The sequence below is a fragment of the Coccomyxa subellipsoidea genome (genome assembly GCF_000258705.1).
Source record: "Coccomyxa subellipsoidea C-169, whole genome shotgun sequence".
NCBI lineage: Eukaryota > Viridiplantae > Chlorophyta > Trebouxiophyceae > Coccomyxaceae > Coccomyxa > Coccomyxa subellipsoidea.
The window spans coordinates 1,989,865-2,016,668 of NW_005178042.1; the positions used below are offsets into that span (position 1 = coordinate 1,989,865).

General features: G+C 52.4%; 9 protein-coding genes across 9 annotated transcripts; 4 read left to right on the plus strand and 5 right to left on the minus strand.

The window, feature by feature from the left end:
* Window positions 1–948: 948 nt before the first annotated feature.
* Window positions 949–5,878, plus strand: COCSUDRAFT_45847 (hypothetical protein; the record flags this gene model as incomplete). The annotated part of the gene is made up of 8 exons (XM_005651884.1): window positions 949–1,303; window positions 1,430–1,524; window positions 1,651–1,705; window positions 1,836–2,825; window positions 2,976–3,122; window positions 3,494–4,556; window positions 5,000–5,093; window positions 5,363–5,878. The coding sequence occupies 6 exons, from the start codon at window positions 949–951 to the stop codon at window positions 3,928–3,930; spliced, it is 2,079 nt and encodes a 692-aa protein (XP_005651941.1). The 3' UTR covers window positions 3,931–4,556; window positions 5,000–5,093; window positions 5,363–5,878.
* Window positions 5,879–6,649: 771 nt separating this feature from the next.
* COCSUDRAFT_31995 (hypothetical protein) lies at window positions 6,650–8,714 on the minus strand. Its single transcript, XM_005651885.1, has 4 exons — window positions 8,564–8,714; window positions 8,348–8,437; window positions 8,137–8,202; window positions 6,650–7,925 (listed from the first exon to the last, which is right to left on the minus strand). The coding sequence occupies exons 1-4, from the start codon at window positions 8,708–8,710 to the stop codon at window positions 6,966–6,968; spliced, it is 1,263 nt and encodes a 420-aa protein (XP_005651942.1). The 5' UTR covers window positions 8,711–8,714; the 3' UTR covers window positions 6,650–6,965.
* Window positions 8,715–10,214: 1,500 nt separating this feature from the next.
* On the minus strand, window positions 10,215–11,835 carry COCSUDRAFT_26709 (hypothetical protein; the record flags this gene model as incomplete). Its single annotated transcript, XM_005651886.1, has 3 exons — window positions 11,618–11,835; window positions 11,372–11,466; window positions 10,215–11,120 (listed from the first exon to the last, which is right to left on the minus strand). A coding segment is annotated over exon 3 (900 nt), but the record flags the coding sequence as incomplete, so codon positions are not given.
* A 752-nt stretch (window positions 11,836–12,587) lies between these two features.
* Window positions 12,588–13,211, plus strand: COCSUDRAFT_55412 (hypothetical protein; the record flags this gene model as incomplete). Its single annotated transcript, XM_005651887.1, has 3 exons — window positions 12,588–12,690; window positions 12,947–13,068; window positions 13,200–13,211. The coding sequence occupies 3 exons, from the start codon at window positions 12,588–12,590 to the stop codon at window positions 13,209–13,211; spliced, it is 237 nt and encodes a 78-aa protein (XP_005651944.1).
* Window positions 13,212–13,552: 341 nt separating this feature from the next.
* COCSUDRAFT_31997 (hypothetical protein) lies at window positions 13,553–14,241 on the plus strand. Its single transcript, XM_005651888.1, has one exon. It carries the CDS (start codon window positions 13,794–13,796, stop codon window positions 13,959–13,961), a length of 168 nt encoding a protein of 55 aa, XP_005651945.1. The 5' UTR covers window positions 13,553–13,793; the 3' UTR covers window positions 13,962–14,241.
* COCSUDRAFT_26712 (cytokinesis-related protein) lies at window positions 14,226–15,688 on the minus strand (the record flags this gene model as incomplete). The annotated part of the gene is made up of 6 exons (XM_005651889.1): window positions 15,505–15,688; window positions 15,353–15,401; window positions 15,066–15,269; window positions 14,834–14,932; window positions 14,520–14,717; window positions 14,226–14,297 (listed from the first exon to the last, which is right to left on the minus strand). The coding sequence occupies exons 1-6, from the start codon at window positions 15,531–15,533 to the stop codon at window positions 14,226–14,228; spliced, it is 651 nt and encodes a 216-aa protein (XP_005651946.1). The 5' UTR covers window positions 15,534–15,688.
* A 634-nt stretch (window positions 15,689–16,322) lies between these two features.
* Window positions 16,323–17,109, minus strand: COCSUDRAFT_11728 (plastid fibrillin 3; the record flags this gene model as incomplete). Its single annotated transcript, XM_005651890.1, has 4 exons — window positions 16,323–16,526; window positions 16,638–16,690; window positions 16,778–16,946; window positions 17,029–17,109. The coding sequence occupies 4 exons, from the start codon at window positions 17,107–17,109 to the stop codon at window positions 16,323–16,325; spliced, it is 507 nt and encodes a 168-aa protein (XP_005651947.1).
* A 782-nt stretch (window positions 17,110–17,891) lies between these two features.
* Window positions 17,892–21,954, plus strand: COCSUDRAFT_55414 (hypothetical protein; the record flags this gene model as incomplete). The annotated part of the gene is made up of 8 exons (XM_005651891.1): window positions 17,892–17,987; window positions 18,170–18,333; window positions 18,435–18,564; window positions 19,253–19,418; window positions 19,564–20,718; window positions 20,902–21,119; window positions 21,557–21,664; window positions 21,847–21,954. The coding sequence occupies 8 exons, from the start codon at window positions 17,892–17,894 to the stop codon at window positions 21,952–21,954; spliced, it is 2,145 nt and encodes a 714-aa protein (XP_005651948.1).
* Window positions 21,955–22,442: 488 nt separating this feature from the next.
* COCSUDRAFT_52155 (histone acetyltransferase) lies at window positions 22,443–26,733 on the minus strand (the record flags this gene model as incomplete). Its single annotated transcript, XM_005651892.1, has 9 exons — window positions 22,443–23,207; window positions 23,591–23,821; window positions 24,341–24,523; window positions 25,017–25,220; window positions 25,359–25,496; window positions 25,667–25,876; window positions 26,050–26,317; window positions 26,429–26,520; window positions 26,611–26,733. 9 exons carry the CDS (start codon window positions 26,731–26,733, stop codon window positions 22,995–22,997), a joined length of 1,662 nt encoding a protein of 553 aa, XP_005651949.1. The 3' UTR covers window positions 22,443–22,994.
* Between the last annotated feature and the right edge of the window lie 71 nt (window positions 26,734–26,804).

Below are 26,804 nucleotides of genomic sequence, written 5' to 3' on the forward strand. Positions count from 1 at the left end.
CAAAATCCACTACTTTAGTGGATGTAAACGCTACTAATGTGGTGGATTATTGGCAATCAGGGGCCATGCCACCTGGTAACACATTCCATAGCATGCCATTTTGGTAATAAAAATTAGGCCTTTCGTCAGTAAGCATGGAGAATGATCAGTGATGTGTTTCTGTACCGAGCATGTCACTTATTATTGCTAGGATCCCGTGTTACAAGTGTGGCAGTGACAAGGAGAAGCTTCATCCGAACTGCGCAAGTTCAGAACGCTTGACTCGCTGTGTAGGTTGTGATTATATTATCAGATTCTATTCAGAAGGTCTGACAAAGGACGAATACGGCCACGACGCTGTTGCCGACTGGGTCTTCAAACAAGAGGCAAGGGTGCCATTGCAACGTTGCAATGCCGTGGACTCAGGGGTCAGATATTTCCATCAGAGCTGCCTTGGCCGAGATGAACCTTCAGCATTGTCCAGAGCTAATGGCTACTATTCTATTCGCGGGAAGATTGAGAGCGAAAAGTATCCAGAGCTCAGAAATATTACCCACAAATGCTGTGAGGACTGCGTCATTGCAGCCCAAACCAGGGGCAAGGATCTCAATGAGGATAAGTTGAATTTTATCATGCATCAAGGAGTGATTGGTAGGTCTCAATAAGCACTCCATCTTTGAAGGTTGGGAACACCTATGTTTTGAATCTCCCCATGACCTTGACACAGAGTAACTAACTCTGACTTTTGCGTTGCGTTCAGAGGCAGAGACCGGCGACTTGGAGAGGAAGAGAGCCGATAGGCGATCAAGCAAGATTCGAGGCATCATTGGTGGTCAGCAGGCTCGCCTCGAAGACAATGGGACGACTTCGACCGCCATCTTTGCAACGAGACACCTCAATCAGAAAGTCAGCTTCAGCAAGAGCGCCAGCAGATTGCTGGCAGCAGTGCCCAACCTGAACAGGACAGTGATGGCAGCCTCGTATCTCCAGGCCAGTGGACTTCAGGCAGGCCAGACAGCCCAAGGACAGGCGCAGAGGGGCGCCACAGCTGCAGCAGGCGGCATGCAGGGTCCCGCAGCCCCAGAGGCAGAAGCTGCAGGACCTTCGCAAGCGCCACAGCCAGGGATCAGCCGCAGGCAGCTCAGCGCTCAGGGAGCCGAGCAGGACATCGTCCAACGGTGGCTTGCGTTCAGCCTCAAGGCCTCATCCACCGTTGCAGAGCTGAAGCGGTTCCTGCTTGACAGAGGCCAGCGGCCAGTGATCTTCACCAGAAGCGCGCTGCTCGCCAGGGTGGAAGGGCTGCTTAGATTTGAGCATCCAGAAGGTAGCTATCCATGATGGCTGTAACGATCAGCGCCTACACATCTTATGCCTGGCAAATTAATAACATGTCCTCACCATTTCCTCTGGACATCTTATGCGCTGGCAGCTAATGGATGCTGTCATGCAGGTGGACTGGAGCCGAGTGCGGCGGCGGTTGAAGAGATCACAGCCGCTGTTGAGGCCGCAGCCCAACCGGCACGGCAAAGACCAGCAAGGCAGAAGGTGGGCATCTTGTTGAGGATCCTTATGTTTGCATGTGCTTTGTGAACGCCTCTCATCTGTCAAGCTGCTGGTGCAGTGAAAGCGAGTTTGGCTGAACACACTGATTGTAAGTTATTGTTGTTACAGGCGCCGAAGAAGTCACAGCTTCAGATGGAAGCGGCCAAGTCCATTGTTAACAAGGGTGAGTGGGCGCTCTCAGCTGGAAGCTCTGATCACCTGGTGACTGTTGCACACCCGAGAAGGCTTTAACTTCTGCAGATTTGATGGAAGGGAATGATAGCCAGTCAATTGAGGCGCTCACATGTTTGCAGGAGTGAGCAGCGGCCTGCCCGTGGTCAAACTCAAGCAGATTGACGAGTTGCTCTGGACCTTCGACAAGTGCCACTACCTGCCGCAGTTGGGGGAGAGCACTCCCTCGATTGGTGTCGCTCTCTGGGCCGTCACAAGCACGCTGCACCGCGACGGGGAGTTCCCAGCACGCAACTTGTCCCAGTTGGGTCGTGCTGCCAAGGCTCCTGTTGGTTTGGTGCGCGCTGTGCAGCCAGGCAGCGATGGCAACCAGCTGCATATGGAGATATGGTTCCTCGAGGCGCGCGTGCAGACAGATAGCCAGGGGGAGCCCGAGGCAGCGGTGGCAGGGGAAGGCGGTGGGGCACGCGCAGATGTGGAGGGACGGGGTGCAGGAGAGGCAGCCACCGGTGGGGGCGTGCAGGAAGGGCATGGGCGGGGTCGGGGCAGGAAGCGTGGCCGCCGCGGCACAGGCGGGGCGCGTGGCAGCAATCGGCCCAGAAGGGGCAGCCGAGGCAGGCTCAGGCGCCCAACCGCCAGAGCCGCAGAGTTTTGGGGTCCCCCCACTGAGGGCGACGAAGACGAGGTTGGGAACCTCTTCTCTGAGTCAGATGCGGATGACCAGCCAGCGCAGCAGCACAGTGACCCAGCAGAGCCAGAAGGGCAGGCAGAGGGTGTCCTGCCTGAGGCCAGCGAAGTGCCGCCGCAGCCCACAGCTTGTGCGAGCCAGTCGCCGTTGCACGGCTGCTTGCTGGCAGATGAGTCGCCGCAGCCTGTGCCAGTCCCCAACGTGCGGCTGAGCATGCAGGGGCATGCCGCATCGCCGGCCAAAATGGCTGTGCTGGTGATCGACTACCGGCACATTGCAGCGGCCCTCTGTCATCCAAAACGGCTGAAGGTGGCTCTCGGAGGCGCTGCCGGGAGCTCGCCCATGAACGTCGAAGAGGCTGCAACTGGTGTGGCGCTGGCAATGTTGCTGGCTGAGGAGCAGAATGCGGCGCGCGCCGGAGAAGGTGAGGAGCCATCATGGCTCTCTTTGTCCTGGCTTATATGATTCCACTCACAGTGAGTTTCTAAGTTATAATGCCATGCGAATCATACCCCGAAGGTTTATCGACAGGTAATTGTCAGCAATAAGCTGACGACAGGCATGTGTTGTCTAGGTGGGAGTGCTACGGCAGCGGAGCAGTCGCAGTCAGCCTTGGAGCAGTCACCGCTGTCTGGCGCCATGGTCTTCTTTGATCCTGCTCTGGAGCTCGCTGCCGATGAGGAGCCAGCTTCCTCCTACCGCTCTGCAGATGGCCCAGCAGGCATGTACAAAATCCTGCTCTGTCATTCCTGTGAACTTGTCAACTGACTGCTCTCATACGCTGGTGTAGTTGATTTGTTCATGTCTTGTCTCTCAATGCTGAAGTGTCTGCTTGCCCCTTTGCCTGAGCCATGCCTGTCTTTCACGCACCCTGCTCCACATGCTGTGCTTGCCCCTTTGCCTGAGTCATGCCTGTCACTCACGCACCCTGCTACATATGATGTGGTAGAGTGCCGCACCTAAGGGTCATCTGGGTAATACTAACAACAGGAATAAATTTGAGCTTGACATCCTAGCAAGACACTAGGGAAGATATTGCTTGAATGCGGTAATAATCGCGGATTGTAAGCAGCTGTGTGTTGGTGCGCGCAGGTCGACCGTCCCTGGAAGTTTCCTCCCCTGGGATCAACATGGAAGCTGCAATGGGTGTCATCGCAGGGCTGGCATGTCAGCTGAACCCCTCGCCGCAAGCCAGAGGCCATTCGAGCGCGCACAGTGACGTGCAGATTCTGCCAGATGACACAGTCTATGTCCTAACAGATGACAGGAGGATAGTGGGGACGGCAGAGGTGGTGCATATTGGGCCTGGCACACGGTTCCACGGTGCTGAGCTTGAGGGGTTTGGTGTTATTTGCGGGCTCACCATCACAGACGCAACTGGGGCTGGACACCAGAAGGCATGGTTGAGCGACACAGATGAAGTCAGAGCAGGCAGAACACCCTTGGAAGCAATTGGGGGCAATCAGATGGTGGCAGTTCCCGAGAGGTGCCTTCGCTTTCTGAGGCGCCCACCGGCGGCTGGAGAGTGACTTGCAATGTGATCTTTGCACTTTCAAGCTAAGTCAGTTTCAAGCTTAGTCAGAATTGGCGTGTGAGCATGACGCAAATGTAGCATCAATTTTTTTTATGTCCTAAATTTGATATTGCAATGAGGACTGTAGTAGGTTGTGACCAAGTCTGCCTCACTACAAGGCGTTGCACATCCATGCGCTCTACGCAACTAATATTAGTCACTCACTTGTCCCTCTCTGCACATGTGCGCAACAATCATGACGGTAACCAGATATCATGCATGTAACAATCTGTAAGGTAATTTTGCTCCCGGTTGCCTCACATGCTCAACCTTCGAATCTGAAGTGGCCAGTGGGATGGAGCACTTCTGCTTGAAGACAGAGCACTGCTGCTGACCGCCACAAGGTAGTGGCGGTGGAGGGCAAGAAAATAAATCCCCTGAGCCTATCTTATAATATTATTAACCCCATCTGTCATTGAGCAGCCTGGCTCGTTCTTGCTGTTTCTCTACGATGTCGGTGTCGAAATCCACTCACATAGAATGTTGAACGTGGAAGAATTGCTACAAGATTCTTCTCAGCATCATCGCACTTCTTGGTCGCTGCATAAAGACACACGGCATGTCACATCAGATGGCGCAAAGGTGATGCCCTTATCTTGCCGGCACCCACGCTATGGTACACGCACGCGATGTGTATCAATCAAATGTGCCACAAGCGACAGAATTGGGGTGTCAATTTGCTGCACAGCGTGGGTGCCCCTCCTTGATGGGCACATCTCTTTACATCGAGCAGCCATCTGAGATCGCCAGGGTTGAGGACGTGCTGTCCGTGCAGCACGCACTCAGCGTCAATATTTAGACTCTTTCAATATTGATTATTGATGGTATTCTTGTGAAAGAGTCTCTTGACCGGCCCTGTAGGTATCGCACGCTATGAAGAGGCTTTTGCAGTCCAGGGTTGGGGCAGCACACCTCTGAACATAGGACCTGCCACCTTTGTAATCTTGCTCAAACGAAACCCTGAAATGCCTTCTCGAAGAGTGTGGTTTTCGAAATTCCTTCAAGCACCACGGCTGTGTGTGCAGGAAACCTAGTAATCTTCAACCACTGAACTTCCTTGAAGGCGGGAGCCATGCATGCACACACCGCCCTCATTCACTGGGCACTGGTCATGTACAGGTGAGATCTCAGGAAAGCAAGAGTATGATCCAAGTGTAGAAGTGCTGTAGAAATCGGGTTGAAGCCGCGGGCCAAAGCCTTGGAGCCTTAAGCATCATGCTGATGATCATAATGATGCCATCGGGTCAGTACTAGTATAAATGGCGTAAGGCTACCCATTAAGAGATTCCAGTGGGACCACCGTCGAACATTATAACCTGAGAGAAATTTCTTTAAAGCATCAAGCATCTCGAGATGTGCTCATGAGCAACGCATGTCTTGTGCTGCAGGTGCAACCCATGCCATGCCCGTGGCCAGTGGGCACGTACACATGTGCATCAACGTTTCAGGCAATTGCAAGTTGCCACAATGGCTACCCAACACCGGTGTTGGTAGCAAGTGAATAGTGGGTACCCACTAGTTATTTGCCACACCATTGCCCTCAGTGTACTCTTAAAAAGCAATCACTCGATTATAACTAGAAGGCGCCTCTACAGTGTAATATTGTTGTCAATAGATCAGATTGATATTATTGTTGCATTCATTTATTTTATATTTAATTATATTGAACAAGCTCGGCTCGCAAGGCTTCAAGCCTTGTTGCTCCAATTGGTCAAATATATGCATTATTCTTTTTTATCTGATAATTCTTGCAAAGCAGAATTAAAGCCACTGCAAATATTAAGGCTTGAAACTCGAATTCACAATGTGGAGATAAAGTCCATGCAATGGGTGACTCGTTAAACATTAATTGAAGCTGAAGGGCTAATTGGCTTCTGATAAATATTTTAATATCATGGTCATTTATTTGGATGGTCCAAACAAGCTGTCGACATGAGAATGATCACTCACAGGCTTGCATGGACACTAAAGTCCCCCCAGGTTTTGGTAGAAAGTGAAGCCAATGACGGTACTGCAACATGCTCAGCCTATAGGTAGCTAACCAGATATTTACTATAATTACACCTTGAGGATCTGGTCCAGAGTCACATGCATGCCATATGGGCGCATGTTGCCGACTGTTGACATGACCTCTCCAAGAGTCATCAAAAAATCACATTATGACAGACATATCTTCTTAGAACCAATACAAATCTTTTGAAGACTGAAGGTCTTTATTGTCATTAATGGTGGGCAGTGGGTCATGGCCTTCCTCTAACTAAGGAAGCTTCACAACCTGGCAGGCAATCTTTCTAAGTAGCAATTCTTGTCAAGGTTCATACTGTTCATTTTTTGGCTGCTGGCAGTCAACATGCTATTAACTATTAACAACGTGGACACCTGTACATATATACAAATTTTAAGTATTAATACTAATATTAATTTGTAGTATTAGCCGTATAATTTTATCATAATATTATGATATGCTGCCAAAAATAAAATTCAACGAATTTAATTTGGTGGACCTTCATCAAAGTTTTAAAAACATGACAGGGACACCTCCATTCACGACAGGCATTGATCACATTTTGACACTTATATGAGATAGAGAGAGGCACTGCTCAGAGCTACATGAATTGCAAGAGTTGCAGGAAGTTTCAATAGGCTGCCTTTCGCTTGAACAACTGATAATTTTTAACAGCAATGCATATTTACATTAACAACATAAGAAGCTGGCACTCTGTGTTAATTATTTGCTTTAAGTGTGTGGAGAGAACAAGCTGCTAAGAGATCTTGAGATTTTTGAGCCAATTGGCAGATGATTCCACAGCGCACTCCCTTCCCAAAAAGGATCTGATGAATTGTAGAACAATCAGATTACTGTACTCTATAGAAGATTACTGTACTCTATATAGAAGCTACTGACTTTCAAAGTTTGAAACAGCATCGAGAACATCAAAATTGGCAGACAAGGCGAGATGCTCATTGCCAAATTTTCAAATGTGCCAATATTTATGTGTCCTCATCATCGCCGCCGCTGCTGTCTGAGGAGGCATCGGACCGCGCATCCTGCCAGTCCGAGTCGGAGCTGGTGCCGCTGTCCAGGTTTGTGAGGTCGGCGTGCAGCGCTTCCACAGCATTGCCTGCCATGCCGCCCAAGTGCTGATACTGTTCAAGCTTGGAGAGGAGCACCACCTGCTGCCCGAGCTGGAAAGCTTCAAGGGCTGCATGCACACCCGCCTCCCCCAGCTCCGCCGCATGGGGAACTTGTCGGGCGCTGGGCAGGCGGCGCTCTCCCCTCCCAGCGGCTTGCTGCACTTGCTGGGCGTAGTGCTCATAAAACACTACCATATCCCTGGCCTCACGCCGCACGATGGTCATCTCTTCGGAGCACCGCTTCAAGCGCTCCTGCTGCTCCGCCAGCGCGGCCAGTTTCCTAGCCAGCAACCCTGCCTGAGCAGATTGTCGCTGCCACGGCAATGTGTCTGCCGCGAGCAAGCCAGGGGCGGTCAAGCGCTGGCAGTCATACTGCGCTCCCTGATAGTCCCCAGGGGCGGCATGCCAGCGCCGCAGCTGAAGGATGTCATCGCTGACTTTGGACACGATGGCTTCCATCTGGCGCCGCAACCGCTTCAGGCTAGTGCGCTCACGATATGCCGCTGTCTCCAGCTGTCTCTGTAGGGCGTAGTAATCCACGAACCTGGCTGCAATGGAAGCATGTAGCTGCTGAATCATGAACCTCTTCCGCTGACCCCCTATCTCCTGGTACAACCGGTCTGCCTCCACCCACCGCAGCTGTACCCGGTGCCTGCGCTCCCACGCTGCCAGCTTGCCCTCAAGGACTCGGCGGTGCTCATGCCGCATTTGCTCGGAGAGCGATTGCTGCCCCTCAGCTGCGAGAGTCACACTGCCACCCAGCGCGTACAACTCCTCCAAGCAGCCTTGGTAGTGGTGCTCCCATGTAAGACGGGCCTGCGAGTAAGAATCCTGACATCAGTGATTCATGCATCTTTATGTATCTTCCAAAGGTGTGCATCCCATTTGCTCTTTACAAAAACTCCACCAGTATGCACATCCTGTCATGTCTTGTCCTGTCATGTCATAAGTCACATGTCAAATGTCCTATCATGTCATATGAACAAGCACCAGTACAGCCAACTGAAGGTGCAGAGTGGAGCAGCACCGGGATGGTGGGCGCGCTTGTTGATGCCCCCTCAGACGATGTCTGCCGCTGCTCCCGGGCAGACCCCTGCGTGCAAAACAAACAATCTGCTTGCATACTTTCTTCTGAGGCAGCTCTTTACTCTGAGTCCTCTGAGCACCTCCTTCTCACTAGCATACCCATTGATACTTATTCCATGCTAGAGAAGAGCCTTCAAAAAGGACCAACACACCTCTGCTTCGTCACTTGCGCCTGCACCAGCGCCGCCTTGGAGAGGATCCTGGCCTGCCGGTGATGGGACGCCTCCTGAGCCACCGCCACCCTGCACCTGATTCATCAGCCAATAAGCGAGCATGCAAAGCATTGCAGACTGCAGGATATATCAAGATGGCATCTCCCCAGAGAATCAGTAGAGACAGGTGCAGCAACTAGGAGGGGTGCATTTTACCTGCAACTCGGGGGCTTTGATTTGGGCAATCTCCTGCTTGAGGGCCCCCGTGGACTGCCGCAGTTGTGCCAGCAGTCGAGCAGCCCTCCTATGCCACTCAAGCAGCTGCTTGGGCAACCTGCGCTCCTTTTTTCGCTGCCAAGCCATCGCCTGCACATGGACCAACATTGTCACTTCTCGCACCTACAGGGTTACAAACTGCAACATCGAGCAAGGCTACAAGAGCTTGCATCATATGAAAGGAGAACTCACCAGGTCCGTCATGTAGTCCTCCCGCGTGGCAGTCGCCATGCGCTTCAAGATGTGTGCAAATTTCCTGTAATGTGCCCAAGCCTGTTCAATGTTGTCACCAAAGGAGTTTCCTGCCGCTAGCATGCGGCGGGCGCCATACTTTTCTTGGCATGCCGGAATGTGAGCCTTCACATGCCACGGCCCCACTGCCAGGCCAGGCATACCCTCCACGTTTCCTTGAACCATCCTGCCAGCACAACACATCACCATTCAAAGGGGACGCTGCTGTGCACTCCGACGAATCCACACACTCATAGCATGACTAGTACTAGACACTAGGAGTGAAATTGTTCCATGCAATAATTGTACAGGGCACATCTTGACGTAAACGCCAGGCATGATGGACGAAAGATTATACCTTCGCCAATATGGGTCAAACTGGCAAGCAATGTCAATGAAGAAGTACTTCAGATCCTTGCCCTCCTCAGGCTTGAACTCCTTCAGCAGACGCTGCAGGAGCAACTCGTAGTAAACAAAGCACTCCGGTGTGAACAGGTTTGCCGCCACGAGAACATACCCGTGGCGGCAAACTGCTGCTGCCACGCCCTACGCACAAGCACATGCGGGAGTGTCAGACCGGCTCCAAAGCACCAGCACATCTTCTTGTTACACGCTTTCCTGCCAAGCAAGGTACATCCTGCAGAGCTGCAATTTAAGGCTGCCATAACCCTACCCCTTGTTGAACTCGCCAGATCCAAGCAAGACCCAATCAACCGTGGGCATGGTATTCAGTATTTTTACCACCTGAAGCAAGGCACGCTAGGGTGCTGCCAAGTATTACCCTTGCCAGCCGGGGCCAGGAAAAAAAGAGAAAAAAATCATGGATATATGAGATGCATGCCAACATCAGTAAGCGCAACAAGATCCCAGAAAAATGCGAGGAGACTCACTTGCACATATAGGCGCAGCTGCGTGTCTGAGGCGGTTGGCGTGGCAGCAACGAACTGAGAGCAGACCGGCCGCTCCAGCGCCGCCGGGTCCAAGGCCTTCCGTTGAGCGAGCAAGGCCTTCACCTCTTCATCAGCAATGAAGGGGCTATAGGGCAGCTTCGGCTGCAGGAAATCAGAGGCTTTGCCCGCCGCCCTGAGCTGCGTGAGTCCCAGGCAGGCGTCAGCAATGGCTGCCACGCAAGTGCGAAAGCAGCAAGGACACTGCACAGTGGGGCCCCCGGAGGCACGACTGTCCAGAGATTCCTGGGTCGCCGGGCCCACCTCAGCTGCATCTCTGCCAGTTTGAGCCGCGAGGCTGCCTGCTTCCATTTCTGGTGGCGATGACGACGCTGCTGCTTCCCTCTGAGTGTTCTCCTGGGGCGGCGGCGGCTGGCCGAGCTGCAAGTCTGAGTCACCGCTGAGCCCTGCCTCCGAACAGATGGGCTGCACGCCAAGCCTGTTGAGGTCATGTGTGGCGATGTCCATTCTGCGCCACTGTCTGACCGCCACTGGGAGGTTCCTCCAGATATTTTTGGGCAGGCCACTCAGTTGCCCGTACGGCACACAGCCGTTCCTGACGTGCACCTCCTCCAGGGCGCTAGTCCAGGCGACCATTGAGGTTGGGCTGGCGAGGCTGAGCTCATGCGTCTGCAACATGAGCGCTCCAGAGTAGTAAACCAGCGGCCTCTGTGGCGTTGCAGGAAAGCATCCCATGCTCACAGGATCGACTGTGAAGGCGGCACTGCACCCGCCACACCTGAATGCTGGGGGGCTGACCTCTGTCCTGCCGCTGATCGAGACATACACAAGCCTGCTGATCGTCTCCACCTGCTCCCACACTGATCCCACCCTCCCAGCCTGACTGCATGGACTGCAAGCGGGCAGGGCTGCTCTGGCAGCTGTCAAAAACTCTGCCTGCAGCTGCTGCTTCAGTGCTGCTTGGCGTGCAGGCTGACCAGCTTGGAAACATGTGTTCCTGAATACATTGTCATCAAAGCACGCATCCCATGCTTGGTGCAGCCGTCTATTATCCTCTTGAGCTGCCTGTTTCCGCAGACGCCGGCGTGAGGGCGGAGGCTGATAATAGGCAGCAGCGGCTTCTCCATCTCCATCTGCAAAGCCATCCTGCTGTTCTTCCTGCTGAGCTGTGTTTCTTGCAGGGATCCGCCAGGATGGAAGGGCGCTGGCCGGCCTCCGGGGTCCCCTCGGTGCAGATGTTGCCACAGTGCTGCCTAGGTTCCTCCCAAATCTGCGGCCTGGCTGCAGCAGAGCAGGAGTGTCGGCTGATGGTATCACCTTGACACTGACCCTCCACCTCTTGTTCCTGACCATTCGTCCTGCATGAAGTCATCACACAACGGTTTCTGCAAGTGATCCACCAGGACATTAAAGGAATGAGAAGTACATCAGCAGCATGCCTTCTAGTACAAGTGATACAACTATCCTTACAAGCACCTGGGCTACTTGCTACTCTTTGGGGTGCACAGTCCTCTCCAGATGCTCCTCATCAGATTGGCATTCCAAGCAAAGCCAGGTCAGGGCAGACACCCACGGCTACTCACAGCAGCAGAGGGATCGTAACGCTCACCAGAACAATTGAACTTGATGTTGGTTTAGATTGTAGACGACTTCAGTGTCTGTCCGGTGCATCAGTGCTCAATTCAGGTGAACGCTCTGTGTTGCCTGCACGCATTTCATTTCAAGGAATTGGCTTGGCAGGGCATGCAGTCACTACGAAAGAAGTAGACATGCACGTCGATGGTCGTGACATTCGATTAGCTGAGTCCAAACAAGTCAAGGATGGGGATGCCAAAAAACCGGCAAAAGTGCGAACCTCACATGGCCAGCGACAGAAGACTTCAAGAATTCGTTTAAATTACTCCCATAAACATTTGCGGCCGTCCCACCCCCCTTTCAAATCCTACTTTGCAACGGTAACCTGGCAAATGGCATTGCTGTCTTCGCAGAAACGAGTAGCGCACGATCCTATAGATACAGGCTTGACCGAAATAATTAGCTTGACGGAGGTACTATGCAATGCTGAGATTGTTGTAGGTAAATCTGAAGGATGTGCAGCATTGCTTTTGTTATTGCACGCCCCGAAGGGGCGTGCTCAGAAAGAGAGCCAAATCCACTAATGTAGTGGAGTGCATGTCCACTAAAGTAGTGGATTTTGCCCGACAGAGTAGGATGCGTGACCACTAGTAGTACTACTAATCTGCACTTTATCGAGTCATGTGGCCCGAGAGATTTGAGGGGAATGGGCCCCTAATGGAGAACTGAAGTTGTGATGGCGACATGTAGAAATTTGAAGGGATGTTTGCTTGCCCTTTTTATGGTCTAAGGCTTCCAAATTGTGGCCAAATATTTCGAGCTCACAAAGGACGTTCTTCTTCGATCTGCAATTCTTGCGACCCTAGGGATCAACGAACCCAACTAATAGACAACATCAGGTATTTATCCTGCAGTTTGTTTTCTTTGCAAGCAAAAGTCTCTATTGTGAACCCGTTTTTACTTAAACCAGACACTGATCTGAGAGTGATCCAGGGAAGAAATACCAAAGACGCGGCCTCAAGCTGCTATTGACCTGCAGGAATCTGAAAAAGGACACTTTACAGAGGTTTTGGAAGCCCCAGCTTGAGCCCCCAGCGGCATTGGGAAATCTGGCAGTGGTGCTCGTGAGCCCAGAGAAGCCTCCCAATGTTGGTGCGGTGGCTCGCGCCTGCAACTGCTTCGAGGTGGATGAACTCCGCATCGTGGGTCCTTCCTGCCCAACAACGGTCAAATCTGCCCTGAATTCTGCCATGGGCGGCCAGCGGCTGCTGTGGCAGGCGGGTGAATTCAGCAGCGTCCAGGAGGCCCTGCAGGGGTGCTCCTATAGTGTGGCATTCACACGCTGGCCACAGGGTGAGCCTTTGACAATGCCTGGCCCACTGAGGTGCAACACATGCCAAGGAGTCTTCTGAAACGACATGCACCTGGCTTGTAGCTTGATACCGCAGCTTCCTGCTTGTTTGAGGTTGCATGTGACAAAATGATCACTGTCAAGCTCACAAGCATTCCACTTTGTCAAGCATTGATTAGCCTGTCACATACTGGGATGTACCTTGGGCCGAACAGGGTCAAATCTGAGGCGTTGTCTGTTTGCTCCTTCGTTCACCAGGGCTTGATGGAGTAGATGCGTTCAGCACTGTCACGCAGATGACAGACCACCTTGAAAGGGAAGGGCTGCTTGGCCCTTCTGCGTCCGGTGGGGAGAAGGTGGCGTTTGTGTTTGGCCGAGAGGTGACAGGGCTCACAGCTGAGGAAGTGGCAGCCTGCAGCGCAGTGTGCTCGATCCACATGGGCCGCTTGCAGGAAAGTCTGAGCCTCAGTCATGCGGTGTCCATCGCTTTGTGTGCCGCTTTTGAGCGCAGTTCGACAAGTGATTATAGAGCAACATTGCAGGATTGATTTGCATGCCACCATGCATCCATACACCGGTGGCTGCCCATGTGCATAAATTTAAACCTCGCCAGTGATGCATGTATACTTAAGAGATCAGGTACGAGCTGCTAATGACTTGTGCAGAACAGAATAAATGAACGTTCAGCTGAACAACATAGAATGCTTTGAGCAAGTGTCTGCAGTATGACGCACCTAAACGCACGAGAACATGATCATCAGGCTATTAGACGGAAAGTTCTCGAGACAGGTCTTGCTGCCATGGCATTGGCTCACTCTGTGTATGCAGTTCAGTTTTGCCTTACTTTGGCCCATGGGCTGCAGAAATTTAATTAATGTTATTTTAACAGCGATTACACACACAACACCTGAGCTGTAAAGTACTGTACAGGATCCTGACTGTCTGTCCGGAGTATCTGGATTCAAGGCCGTTCATACATCCAGGAAGAGCAAGGGTTATATCTATTATATTATATATCCAGGAAATTCTTGCAACTTCTGAGAACAGGTACACTATAAAACCTGTCAATGCGCAGCAACTATAGATTGCATCCTCTGACACCAACATGCAGCTGCTGCAGAAGGCTCTCAGAGCTCCAAGCAGAAATTATGTTGGAGCTGGAGAAGTTGCTGTCTATTACTTAATGAGGTTCTATTTTCTCTCTATCTCCCACTCTCGATTGCTCTTTGTGGTCAGCAAAGACCATAGGCAATCCCCACAGCAACCGTTCTGACAGACTCATTTGCCTCCCATCACTCTCCATCACGGAAACCATGCAGAAAACATCCCACACCGATACTCCAAACCACACTGAGAATATCATATGACCGCTGGTGCAGACTTTGGACAACTACTGCCAGAAACCTGGCAAACCAGAGGCTCTACCAAAACAGACCGTGGTCCCCTCAACCTATAAAAGGATTTGCCAAGACATACGTCAGCTCAGCATGCGTCAGAATCACCATGAATATCAAGCTGATAAATCACAAGGATGGAATCAAGTGCTCAGCATTTGCGTGATGAGGTCTTGTAGAGGGGCCAACTCCTTCGGCTGTATAAGATTGTACGCCTGTCCCCCACACACAATCACTGCCATCAGTGTTGCACCTCACAGCTTTATGCAATCGATGCTCAAGTCAATCTTCAAAAAGTCAAGGCCATGCAAATACAATTGTATCTATACCCCGTGCCTCCATGTAGATTTGGCATTGCTCTCAGGCATCCAGATTCAAAGCACCAGCATTGCTCTCAGGGCCGTTTGTCCCTCATCAAATAGGCACTTCAGACACACCTCAGTGAAGTACATGAAGTGCTTGAAGCAGGTGTTGAGGTGCGCCTCCTCCCCCAGGGCACATATGTGCTTGAAGTGCGAGTGATAGATGTGTGCATACACCCGGAAAAGCCGCTTGAAAATGCTGTCAATGACGTCTTTGAACTTGAGCGGGAATGGTTCTCCATAATGCTGGGGAAAGAGCCTTGGGTCATCAATCTGATCACACATGGTTAAATTACTGTCAACACGGGATCCAATCATTTTGTCTCAGAGCGGCAATTGAGTCATAAAGTGTCACAGGGGTCATCTTCAGAGCAGGGCGGGGATGTCACCTGTGTTTCAATCCAATCACACAGGGCATTGATGTACTCCGGTGCTGTCAAGCGCACAGGCTTCTTGACCTTCACTCCGTCTGCCCAGAGGTACTCATACTGTACGGCGAGCACAGGAGTCTTCACACAATTGCAGCATCACAAGGATGAGAATAAGAAGGCATAGGGTGCTTGTGCAGAAGCAATGAAATTTTCAAGCAAAGATTGGAAGACCAGGAAGCTTTCAAGCTACCTTGGGTCCAGCAGACATTATGGGGCAGGAAGAGGCTGCGCAGTACTCATCAAGTGTGCTGTACAACACCGAGATTGCATTGTAGAAGTCCACAGTATTGACAGCGAGCCACTCATTCAAGTCCTCCCCAGCTGGCAGACGTACTGCCTCTCTTACTTTTCCTTGGCCCAAAGTAGCGTCTATATGCCTCTTTAATGTGAGGCCCTGCAGCACACAGCTGACTTGAGCACCTCGAACCTTCAGCACTGAAAAGCACACAGACACAACGAAAACACATCTGAGCGTACCTTGCTACCCATAGGAGTCGTTTTCTTCGGACGGAATGTCTTAGAGTCCCTGTCGAGGATCAGAAGACTGTAAGATGGTGTCGAAGATTCTGGCAAGTCCCCAAAGTAAGTAAGAGGAGAACATGAAGGTCTTGAACAAGAACAAGACGTACCTCCAGCTGTCCAGTAGTCCTGTCGCCATTTTTCCAATCAGATATGCTGAGTCGAAAGGTACAGCACGCACTTCACTTCAGGCCTTATTCAAGATGCAGTAAATTTTTCTCCCTTTGCCGAGGTAGGCGAGTTCAACACCCATTAAGTGGGTTTTCTGATAGGCTGGCTCTCACAATCAATTACACTGTACTTGATGAGGTGATAGCAAATTTCAACGCTCCACTTTCTCTCCATTTCCAGGAGTCTCGGAAAATCGATCATTCGGCGTTCCTTCTTGCCACCTGCTAGCTTCTTGCACCTTCCTTTCCTCTCAACACTAGCTCAAGACTGCCTACCGCTATGTGATTGAAGCCGGTACCCAAGCTATGCTTTTATTCTTTCACTCCGAGAACGATCTCAAGAAGTGTCATCGTTTCCAGGGTTCCGAAATTGGCTAGCATGGTTAGCGCTAAGCTGAGCATATATATGCATGCATGCTATTAGGCCTAGGGGTGACATCAGTGCGCACATGCTGCATCGAAGGTGGCTGTGAACATACATTGGATGCAGGCAAAGGATGCATCGTAGGGGATTTGGGAGGCACCAACGTACGCATGTTTGTACACTGCCATCGCCAATAGTTGTCACGGAGAATAAATTTTACGCGCTTGAAGTGCCATCGCGATCGGGTCAGCTATTAAGTAACTCAATGTCTGCTTAGGAACTCTCAGCAAGACTTAAGCTATGATAAAATTGGCACTCAATGCAATTGTTGTGGTTATACTTGCTCTTCTAGAATAATCCAGGAAAAGGACGCTATCCAGCTATCCATCCCCAATCATTCAACAGGGCCAGCTCTCTCCAGCACAAAAAGATTCCCCTTGTCTCCCCTTGAGATGCGGAGGTCTTCATCCAGGTAAGTGGTATCCAGTTTCCCCCGAGCCGACGGCGGTGCCTTGACTGGGATCAGGCCAAGGATCTTGAACTCCCTGAACTGCACCGCCACCCTCGAAGCAGTCTCTGGCGTCAAGGTAGCCTTCACCTGAACATACAGATTTCTATCATCTGATGCAGCTGTTGCGTCGCACCAACCTGTTCCTAGTTCTGTCAAAGCACAGCCACTACAACGAATGGCCTGACACAGATCGCATACCTGATTGAAGAATGGCCATGTCTCCTGGTTTTGGGCTGTGAGGTTCTGCGCATCTGTATGCAGCAGCGATTTTATTGACACAATGAGAAGGCAAGTCTTGCAGTGCTGAATATGCAGGAGAAGACTGGGCAGATGATTACCAATCGTCTGATAAATTGGCCCTTGGGGTCTCAAGAATGGTGGCTTTGTTGTTCCCAATATGCTTGCACTTGTGGTGTATAGTAGTCTCCATTTGGCACTGAGCAGTGGACTGGCAAGAGCTTTCTTGTTTGGGTTCACTCGCTCTAGCTTTTGTGCTAATTGATCCACCTGGAGGGCAGCAATAAAAATGATTAGCTCATGCTTCTTACAAAAGTGGACACAACGCAGTAGGCAGCAACTTATAAATTACCTCTGATTTCTCACTAGTAGAAGCTGATGCTCCTCTGTCGAGCCTCGAAATCAATTCGAGCAACTGTACACAAGTGCACATGGTCATGGCAGAAGGCAAAATGCTTGCAAGATTGTTCTAATTTCGCTCATTTGATGAACACCGCATCCAGATGTAACTGGTATCAATCACCTCAGCCTTTGCACTGGTCCTCTTCTCCTTGCTCTGACCCAAAGTGAATATCGCCATTGTGTTGGATCTCCGTGATGTGGATCTCCTGTTTCGATGTCCTGATTGCACAGCCTTGAAGGCAGATCTAGTGGAGCTTGGCTGGAGTACAATATTCATGTGATGCGTACCTTGACAATAAATCTGACGAATACTCTATCTAGAACCTACAAATCAAGTTCTAGCAATCAAATATGATATCAAACCTTTCTATGGAAATGTTGCGACTGCTTTGCATGTTCATGTGAACTTTCACGTCAGCCCTGAGATATATCCCTTGTTTCCATCACAAGACCCCTCGAGCGGGAGCCCCTCAGCACGTGCTCGCACGTTCTCTGCCATCCTCCAGGAAGCTCCTCAGCTTATGTGATGCAACATTCGCCCACCATTTATTCATAGAATGAAATAGTGTTTCTTTCAAAACTGGTGAAGTGGCTTAAATCGTGCGAGCCTCTCACCGGAAGCGAGAATGTCCCCTCGTGCGGGAACGTGCCACTTTCGTTTCGGCCTGCTTGTCTCCTCTGATGGCTCCCGGAATCTCGTTCTACATTGGTCACGTTGAGGCAACTTGGAAGCTCAATCCAGCCTTTGGTATACGCTCAGCTGGGCAGTCGAGATTGAGGGCGCTGAAAAGCGTCAGCCACTTGCCTCTTCGGATGGGTCAGACGCGCAACAGCGGACGCCTTATTAGTGCCATCAGACCCAGCCAGACTATAAAAACCCTGGGAATCGATTCGAGTGACCAGCTGAAGGTGCGGCCTGTGTTGCGTCCTTGGTCAGACAGACGGAGTTCGAGACGCGCAGCACAGCAGTGTCACAGGCTTTCGAGGGACTAGGTTGCAGCAACTATTTCGATTTTGTCATCTTCAAACAAGAATGACAATGCAATGAGTTGATCCAGCAGAGATAATGATGAAGGTGCTGCTGTGTGCAGGATGCCTTTCTCGCACTGGCACTCTCAGAAACAGTTTACAGAATATTGGATCCAGGAGGCTTGCCACAGGCTGCACATGTCGCAGACGAGCTTTGCAGAGCTCTGCCCAATCCCTCCGACATACAACTGAGGCTGCAATGGTCCTCGCCAGACTTGGCGCACAGGTACGGGCCTTCAGTCCCTCGCAGACCATCTTATGTCCTTACAGAAGAGATGCTTCCTACTAGCATTGGACACAATGAAAATAAAGAGGGACGTTGTGCAGGTACATGGTGGCTCAGAGCAAGGATGCCTTGTATGTGGCATTCATGGGCACAAAACAACAGCGTGACATTCTTATCAATGCCAGCATAGGCATGGCCCCTATCTGGCCTGAGCCTGCTTGCAACAGCCAGGTAAGCCTTGCTTTCTAGTCCGCGCAATCTAGAGGAGAACCTGAGAATTTGGGGGCATCATTGTTATGGCCTGCCCAAATGCAAATCAAGCTGCAAAAATAGGGGCTGGGGAGCTTGAAACAACAGCAAATTCACAGATAGATGAAGCATAGAGACAGACAATATCTCAAGCAAGAGCCTATGTGCGGACCCCTCTAGTAAAACTCCACATAATATATCCTCTTCCTGACCGGTCCAACCTGCTGACCACACTTGGGAGTTGCAGCGCACCCATTGTGAGGGACAATTCCATACAAGAAACATCCCCAAGCTATGCAATGAGTTGAGTGATTTTCTGCAACAGCAGGATACTCCACAAGCGCACAGAGGCTTCTTGCGGCGTGCGAGGGCTGTTGATATCCACAGCCTGTACAGACATGCATCGGAGCAGGGCCTTCGCCTTGTGTTGTGCGGTAAGGGATGATCTGCGCAATTGCATGTGCATGTCTTGGCTTTGTCTACAGCCACTGAAGATCAAAAGTTGTGGCCTCAAAGCTGCCCTGCATAATTTGTAAAACATTGCATCAAAGTGCTGCTATCGGTCAGTTGCACTGGCTACAGATGAATTGCAGCTTTCTTCGCGGATCAACATTATGACATGTAGCTCTCGCTTTCCGCAGGACACTCCTTGGGAGGGGCTGTGGCGCAGATCTGCTTGTTGGACCTCTTGCACACTCTGGAGAGGGCCTCAGAGATCTTCAGAGTGCCGGTGTCTTGCATAGGATATGCCACGCCGGCCATCGGCAATGCTGCACTCGCCAGCCTTATTGAGGAGAAGGGCTGGCACAGCCTGTTCAAGAATTACATCCTACCTGGTGAGACTCACTGCCCAGTTCTGTGATGAAGGGCTGGCATTGAGCAATCAGGCCTTTTCAGATCAAGCATGCAAGCAATGTCAGAGGTCAGCATTTGATTGCATGGCCACAGTACAAGGCTGAATGATACCTGTATTTCTGGCAGAGGATCTCCTTGGCAGCTTCTTCGGCCGGCGGGTGCACCCCAGCTCTGCAGATATCCCGGGTGCGCCAGCTGCCCCCCAGCCGCCGGCAGTAGCTTCGTGGCAGCTGCCAGATCTTGCAGGCGCAGCTGCCGCCGTCGCCACCCAACTCGGCGGCACAAAAGGCGGCGGCGCGCCACAGTCGCCTGGCCGCAACCGGGTATTAAGCGCCAAGGCAGAGCCGCGCAGCTTTAATAACATCGTGCCCTGCCCAGCATCGCAGTCAGGCCTAGTGTTCAGCCGGCCGCTGCACCTGGGCCTCCCATCGCCGCTGCTGAGGGACATGCTCAGCGGCGCGCGTGGAGAGCTGTCGTCCATGTCGCTCGAAATGGCCGACACCGACGCATGGCTCTTCCGCAACGACGCCGGCCGCAGGCCCCGCTGCTCTGCCGCTGCCGCAGCGGGGACCCGGCTTGCGCACAGCTCTGTCCATAAAATATCTATAGCATCTACTTTGCCAGAAGCCAGCCCACAGCCGCTGGCTGCCTCCATGGTTGATGACGCGCCGACAAAGCTGGACAGCTGGAGCACGTTTGTGAAGGCAGACGGCAGACAGAGACTTTGGGGCACTTCAGCAAAGGCAGCGACCATACAAGCACAGCACTCGCCAGGCCTCGCGGCAGGAGCCGTCTATGTGCAGGCCCCACGCCCTGCATCTGGAGATTCCCAGGGCGGCGCTCTTGCGCAGGGGGACCCACTGAGCAGCCCTTGCAGTTGTATCAGCAGCAGCAGCAGCCTGAGCAGCCTGGACAGCGAGGAGGAGGTAGCGCTGGCCGCGGCAGGCCATCTCTTGGGGCAGATCGACGGCCTCAAGTGCGACGCAGCCGCCACAATTCTGCGGCGGGCGCGCTTGCTTGCGAGCGCTTTTCTGCTGCCGCTCGCTGTGCTGGGCGAGTATGTGCCGATCGGCCAGCAGTGGAGCCTCGCAAAGCCGGCGCAGCTGAGGGGTGTGCTGACAGATGTCGGTGATGTCAGCGCTGAGCTGGCGAGCGATATGTCACGGGTCGATGCGCTGCAGCGGCGGCTGCGGACCATCTTCTGGATGCACCGGCTGCCGGTGTACCGCGCTCGCCTTCGGGATATCTATGACAGCAACTACGGTGGAGGGCCAAATGCAGGTGAATAGCCATTTAGTCAACATCAGAATGTTCCCTCTTTGGCGTGCATGCAAATTTCGACCCTGTGTGCGCTTGAGTTTGTGTTCTGTGCATTGTAGCTTGCCAGCAAAAGTCAATTTAGAGTCCCCTGCAGCAACCGTAAAAAGGAAACAATTCATTTTATGTTTTACTTTGTGCTGGCAGAACGTGAGGGCAGGATCAGGCGGAAGCATGCTTGGCTGGCGGATGACGTGGCTCCAGCCATGCATGTGGACAGCGCCCGAGTCATAGCACCACCCGAGAAATCAACTACAAGCGGCATGGGCCGTGTTGATGTCTCAAGCCATCTGAGCACTGCATCTGGCGATATTGAGCAGCAGCGCAAGGGCCTGCTTCTTATTGTTGCAAGCCTCCTGACAGTGGTGAGTAGCCCCAGATCCCGTGCATCTTCAATCTATGCGATGTGGACCTCCTGCCCTTTCCTTAAAGCTTCAAGGGGTCTGATCTATTGATGTATATGCTGATCAAGTCTGGGTTACTTGCAGGTGTGGCTAGCTCTATGGCCCAGGTTGGCAGGGGCATGGAAGTGGTTGCCCAAGCTGCAGTCACAGGCCTTCCAGCGCCGCAGCAGGACTGTGCATATTGCTGTGCATGGCCGAGGCTTGCAATTGTGCAGCAGCGCCCAGCTATTGATACCTGGACATGCTCCGTTACCTGCACATGTGAGTACCTTTCCAACAATCACTGTTCCTACTGCTTCTTCACTCCCATGCTACAGCAGAAACGGGCTGCCTGCCTATTTGTTGACCTAGTGTCAAGGAAGCCACAAGGCTGTGATTCTGGATCAATGATCATGCAGATTGCACGGAGGCCGGATGTGGAGGTGGATGATGCAAAGCATCGCCATCATGTTGGACCTGTGACATCACCGCAAGAGGACCGCCAGCTGCTTCTTCTAAGCTTGCAGGTGGCGCTCATTGACGAGAGACACTGGCTAGGAGACAAAATAAATGTTGTGGCTGCACCATACCCACTCGAGGAGCAGCCCTTCCTCCTATCTCTCTTGCGCTTGCGGTGCTCTGATGTCTGCATATCTCTTTCTATGAAGTGGCTACAACTGAGAGACTTGATCATGTCCCCGCTGTGCAGGTTCCTCAGGCAGTGGTGTCCAGCTTGCAAGAGGGGCGTGACAGCAGCCTACATTTGATGACCAACTTCCACACGACAGTGGTTGCTGTGGAACCAGTTTCTCTGTAAATTCAGACATTAGAGATTTGGACAGAAAAAATGCACTTTTTGGGCTGCCTTTGAGATTGCACAGCCTTCCAGACATACTGGCTACAGTATTTGTACATGTTGATGCCAAGCTTGTTCAGCCACAGGCGCTACTGGACACTGAATACGATGGATGGTTTTCTCTTTGTGATGCGCCTAGCTAGGCAGCATCCTGCAACTGGACTGGACTGGGTTGTGGGAGTACATTTCACAATGTCGCATTGCTGTGCATGATACTGTGAATATATGTACATACCTTGTATTGCCAATTAATTGAGCCCTGTGCACCTTTGATTGATCCATTATGTATATTTGGGTTTGATCTGCACAGCAGGATGTGCAAGACTGGAGGTTATTCGGATGACGAGTTTCCAGATTGACCCATGCCATGCATCCCATGGTTAAAATTTTTACTGCCTGATCAGGATTCAGAATTCATGAATTTTTATGTCCTCTTGCACACTGTAATAAAAGCAGAGCCTTTACACATTATGCGCCGGAGAGATGCCTTGCACAACAGCTCCTCAGTGAACCACTTAAGACACTATGCACTATGCACTATGCACCACGCTCGATCACATGCTGCAAAACTTAAAACAAATCAGCTAGAATTTTGATTTCTGCGCAGAGAAGCACCTGGAAATTCAAGGCTCGATATTGCCTGCTAATGTACATTCATGCATTCAGCAAACGCTGTTCAAGTCAAGTTCCGGTGTGGTTCAGCTTCTAAGGTCAAGATCTGCAGTCTGCTCTCTCCAGGCGCAGGTCACATTATTGCCTCTCTCTCTCTTTGCAGCCACATTCCTTTCCTCCCTGGCATCCATGTCCATCCTCATGTCGCATTGTCAGGACAGAGTGGCTATCCCCTGCTCAGCTGGCCATGCAACCAGGTGGACCCGCCTCTCAGATCCCCCAGGGCAAGGTTGCCGGCGCCAGCTCAGGTTGTCATGCATCCACGTGGGCCCTCCTTCCAAATCCCAGGGCAAAAAGACCGGCGCCTGCTCAGCCAGCAGAGCTTGAGGTCACCTGTGTGGCTGCTTCTGGGGGGCCTGGTGGCAGCGCCAGCCGCGCTGCACGGGGGGCAGGTCCTTGATCATGTAGTGGCCCTCAAGCCGGTAGCCCAGTTTGCGGTAGTAATGCCGCGTGCCCACCCCGCTGATGATTGCCAGCTGGCGGCTGCGGTGCTCGCTCGCCGCTATGCGCTCCGCCTCCTCCAGCAGCAGCGTCCCGTACCCCTGCACCCGCGCCCGTATGTCAGCACTACGGTTTCCCTGTTTGTTCTCAGCTGCCATCACACTTGAAACAGAAAGACAGCACTTTTCAAGATGCGAACAGTCAGCCATCAGCAGTGCTCTGGCGCAGGCGGAATATTGCCCCAGCATTGCTGCAGCCGAGCCACTGTTTGTACAATGAGGAATGTCTGCTCACTGCACTTCAAGAGGTAAGACAACTGCTCCCAGTGCAGGCCAAATTCATGAGAGTACAAACACAAGACAAGTTCTGCAATACGAAAATGGACAGTGAGAGACTGCACATAACACCAATGAGCCTCACGTGGCTCTCCACAGGTCTCCCAAATGTAAAAATGATGCAATTGTGTCGAGTCATGGGCGCGCGCCTGGTGCTGGTGCTTGGAGGTGTCGCGGGCGTGGACGGCGACGGCTGAGCCGTAGACGTGGAGCTCGCGCACGATGGAGCGGCGGCCCGGCAGGCGGCGCAGGCGCAGGAGGCCAATGAGGATGTCCTGGCGCGGATCCTCATAGGACAGGAATGTTTCCCACCCCGCGTTGGCCGTGTAGTCGCGCCGCACCAGCTCCACCTCCTCCGGCGACACCTTCTGGTGGATGTCCTGCGCACGCCCCACCACACGGCCTCAATGCCTGGACTTCCGAACAACTTTTTTGTTGCCTTGAGCCAGGAGAGGCCCTAACGCCCGGAGTCAGAGATGATGCTGAACCTTACGCGCTTCCAGACGTGACATTTTTCGCGCGGCTCTCACAGAACATCAATGCCAGTGCTCTGTAGATTTGCTGAACAATTCCTATGCCCAGACAGAACATAATGGTATGGGTAAACAGAACATCAGACTCGGTCGGAGCCCCTGGAGCACGCAGGCAGTCTTAGCAATATGTAGCCTACCCTAAGGGGCCTGCCATGCAACAGAACAATCACATTGACTGAAGGTCTCTGTTTGCGGCAGAGGGAGGCTAACAGGAGATCTAGGAGGTAAGCACGGGTGCCCAATGTGTCCATTGAAAACCCCACACTGAACCTGATGGACGAAACATACACCTGCGGCTACCACCCAGACCTCCAATTGGCATTGATGTGTGCCGGAGCAAATTAAGGCCACCGGGCGGATGCGCACCTGGATGCCGACTTCGCGGGTGCGGACGTCACGGCAGTGCAGGCCGAGCTGGCCCATCCGCGCGAGGGCGAGCTCGCGCAGGTTGCCCTTCTCAACGCCGCTGGTGACGAGGGGCATGGGGATATCGCGCTGTATGCGGTACACGCGCACCCACGGAGGCACCAGCGCCAGCAGACGCGCCACCTGTCGCGCCAACGGCTGCCTCTTAGCTCTACAGCCTCCTGCTTTCCTGTGACTTATGGTTGGATACAATCAAGCAGGTTGGCATTCTGGCGCATGTGGGAGTTGGCCACTGTGAATGGCTCTTTCAGCTTTCCCATGTGCTTGACGGAACCAGGCAGGTTGGAGTTTTCACAGCCGCAGAGCTGGCCGTTGTAAAAACTCCCCTTTGACTTGTCCCTGACACAGTCAAATGGGATTGTGGCAGATGTGAAGCTGATTTCTGATGCTGGCTGATGGCCCCAGGAAACAAATGATAAGAGCAGGCCGCTGTCAACCCTCAAGTCAGGCCAGAAGCAAGCTTAGCCCATCTCAGGTTAGCTAAGAATCAAATAGGCAAAGGTAACAAGAATGGAAGGCCTGCTGTCAACCCTCAAGTCAGGCCAAAAGCAAGCTTACCCCATCTCAGGTTAGCTAAGAATCAACTAAACAAAGGTAAAGAGAATGGAAGGCCTACCAGCTCCACTAGAAGAGTGGGGTCGTAATTGTGATATAGGCCAGCCTTCCACAGCTCATACAGGCCAGTGCCGCGGATGACGAGCGTGGGATATATCTTGAGCCCGTCTGTCCTGAAGGCCGGATTCTCGAAGAACTCCCTGAAAGACTCCAAGTCGCGCTCCCAGCCCACATTGGGAAGATCTGGCATCATGTGCGCAATGACCTGCACCACCATACACATCACTGAAACCATGCTGTACCATGATACGAGAGGCAATATATGACACATGAGCCCACCGCCAAATTTCCTCGCATCCAGGTTCTCGCTTGACCTGAAATGAGGCAGAAAAGGATTGGGCACCTTGAAGCCGGCATCCTTTGCAAGCCTGAAGCACTCCCCGACAGCCGCGACAGTGTGCCCTCTGTTGGTATCCCGCGCCACATCCTCGTATATGCTCTGAAGCCCAATCTCGAGTCGGGTGCACCCATAAGACAGCATCTGCACAAACACACCTATTCAATCTCACGATGGCAGACTGCTCTTAACACTTCTGTTCTCTGACCCTGCAGTTTTCCAGTAGCTAGGCAGACATGCTCATTGCACGTGTTTCCAAGAAAAGAGATGATGCCAGGCACGGGAAAACATCCAACAAGGCTTGTGTGACATACATGGTCCAAGTGAGGTCCCAGGCAGTAGTCGGGCCGGGTCTCAATGGTCAGTCCGATGCAGCGTGTGTGGGACTGCTCGCTGAAGCGCACAGCCTCAGCCACGTTTGAGGAGGTGTGTCCCGACAGCGCATCGTGCAAGCCCCTCACAAAGTAGTCCCGGTACTCTGCTGGCAGTGACATGAATGTCCCGCCCATCAGAATAAACTCCACCTGCCCCACACCAACATCATTTCATTCCCACTGTATCCAGAAAGAGCATTGTATCATCTGGAGCATGTGTCCAGGAAACCTAAAGTCCTGCAATCAAGGTGCATTGCAATTAGCCATGCATGTCTGCACCTCACAAACAAGACACGCTGTAAGAGGCAGCAGGTGGGAGCAACCTTGTCAACAGAGTGGCCCAGCCGTCGCAGCTGGTCAACGCGAGCCCGGGCCTGGACGTAGGGGTTGTAACGCGCCCTGATGGCGCGCATGCTGGTCGGCTCATACCCAGTGTAGCTCTGCGTGCTGTACTCAAAGTCGCTGTCCGGGCCGCCCGGGCAGTAAATGCAGATGTTGCCCGTCGTGGCAATGTGGGGGCACCTGTGGGGCTTGGACATGACTGCCACCACCGCTATGCCTGACGCTGTCCTCACCGGCTTGGCTCGCAGCCTGCAGCACAACGAAGAATTCATTGAATGCTGTGTAGAGCGAGGCCCTCAAGTGAAGCAGAGCGTTCCAGCTGTGCAGAGCGTGTTGGGAACTGAGGGTGAAGATACGTACTGTGGTATGAGCACGCTGCGGTACTCCTCAGGCACGGCATTAAGAATCTCAACCAGCTTTGGCGCCTTAGCCAGGCTATACTTCTTGGAGGCCTGAAGTACAAGAGACCCTTAGTACGCAAGTCAAAAGCCTGCTATCCATAGGATCAATGATCGTGCAGGAGCTGGCAGCTGGAGGTGTACCTCAAACTTGACTGTGTTCAAATTTACATCACGCCCCTCCTTCACTCCTCGCATGAGCTCTGCAACTATCTCCGTAATTGCCTTGACCCGTGCCTGCGAACAAGATCGTCTCGATAGCCCCATCGAGTATAAATGGAAGAGAGACGCTGCAGTAACAATTGGGCACACTAACAACCAGTACCTCTTCTGGTGAA

Bases quoted from the DNA above. Each gene is read 5' to 3' on its own strand.
- COCSUDRAFT_31995 (XM_005651885.1), bottom strand. From the start codon at position 8,710: ATGGCTTGGCAGCGAAAAAAGGAGCGCAGGTTGCCCAAGCAGCTGCTT. The intron at 8,203-8,347 runs GTGTGTTGGTCC...TTTTGCACGCAG, and splicing joins GCGCAAGTGACGAAGCAGAG to GGGTCTGCCCGGGAGCAGCG. The intron at 7,926-8,136 runs GTGCTGCTCCAC...TCTTACTCGCAG, and splicing joins CAAGCGCGCCCACCATCCCG to GCCCGTCTTACATGGGAGCA.
- COCSUDRAFT_31997 (XM_005651888.1), top strand. From the start codon at position 13,794: ATGCAGCTGCTGCAGAAGGCTCTCAGAGCTCCAAGCAGAAATTATGTT.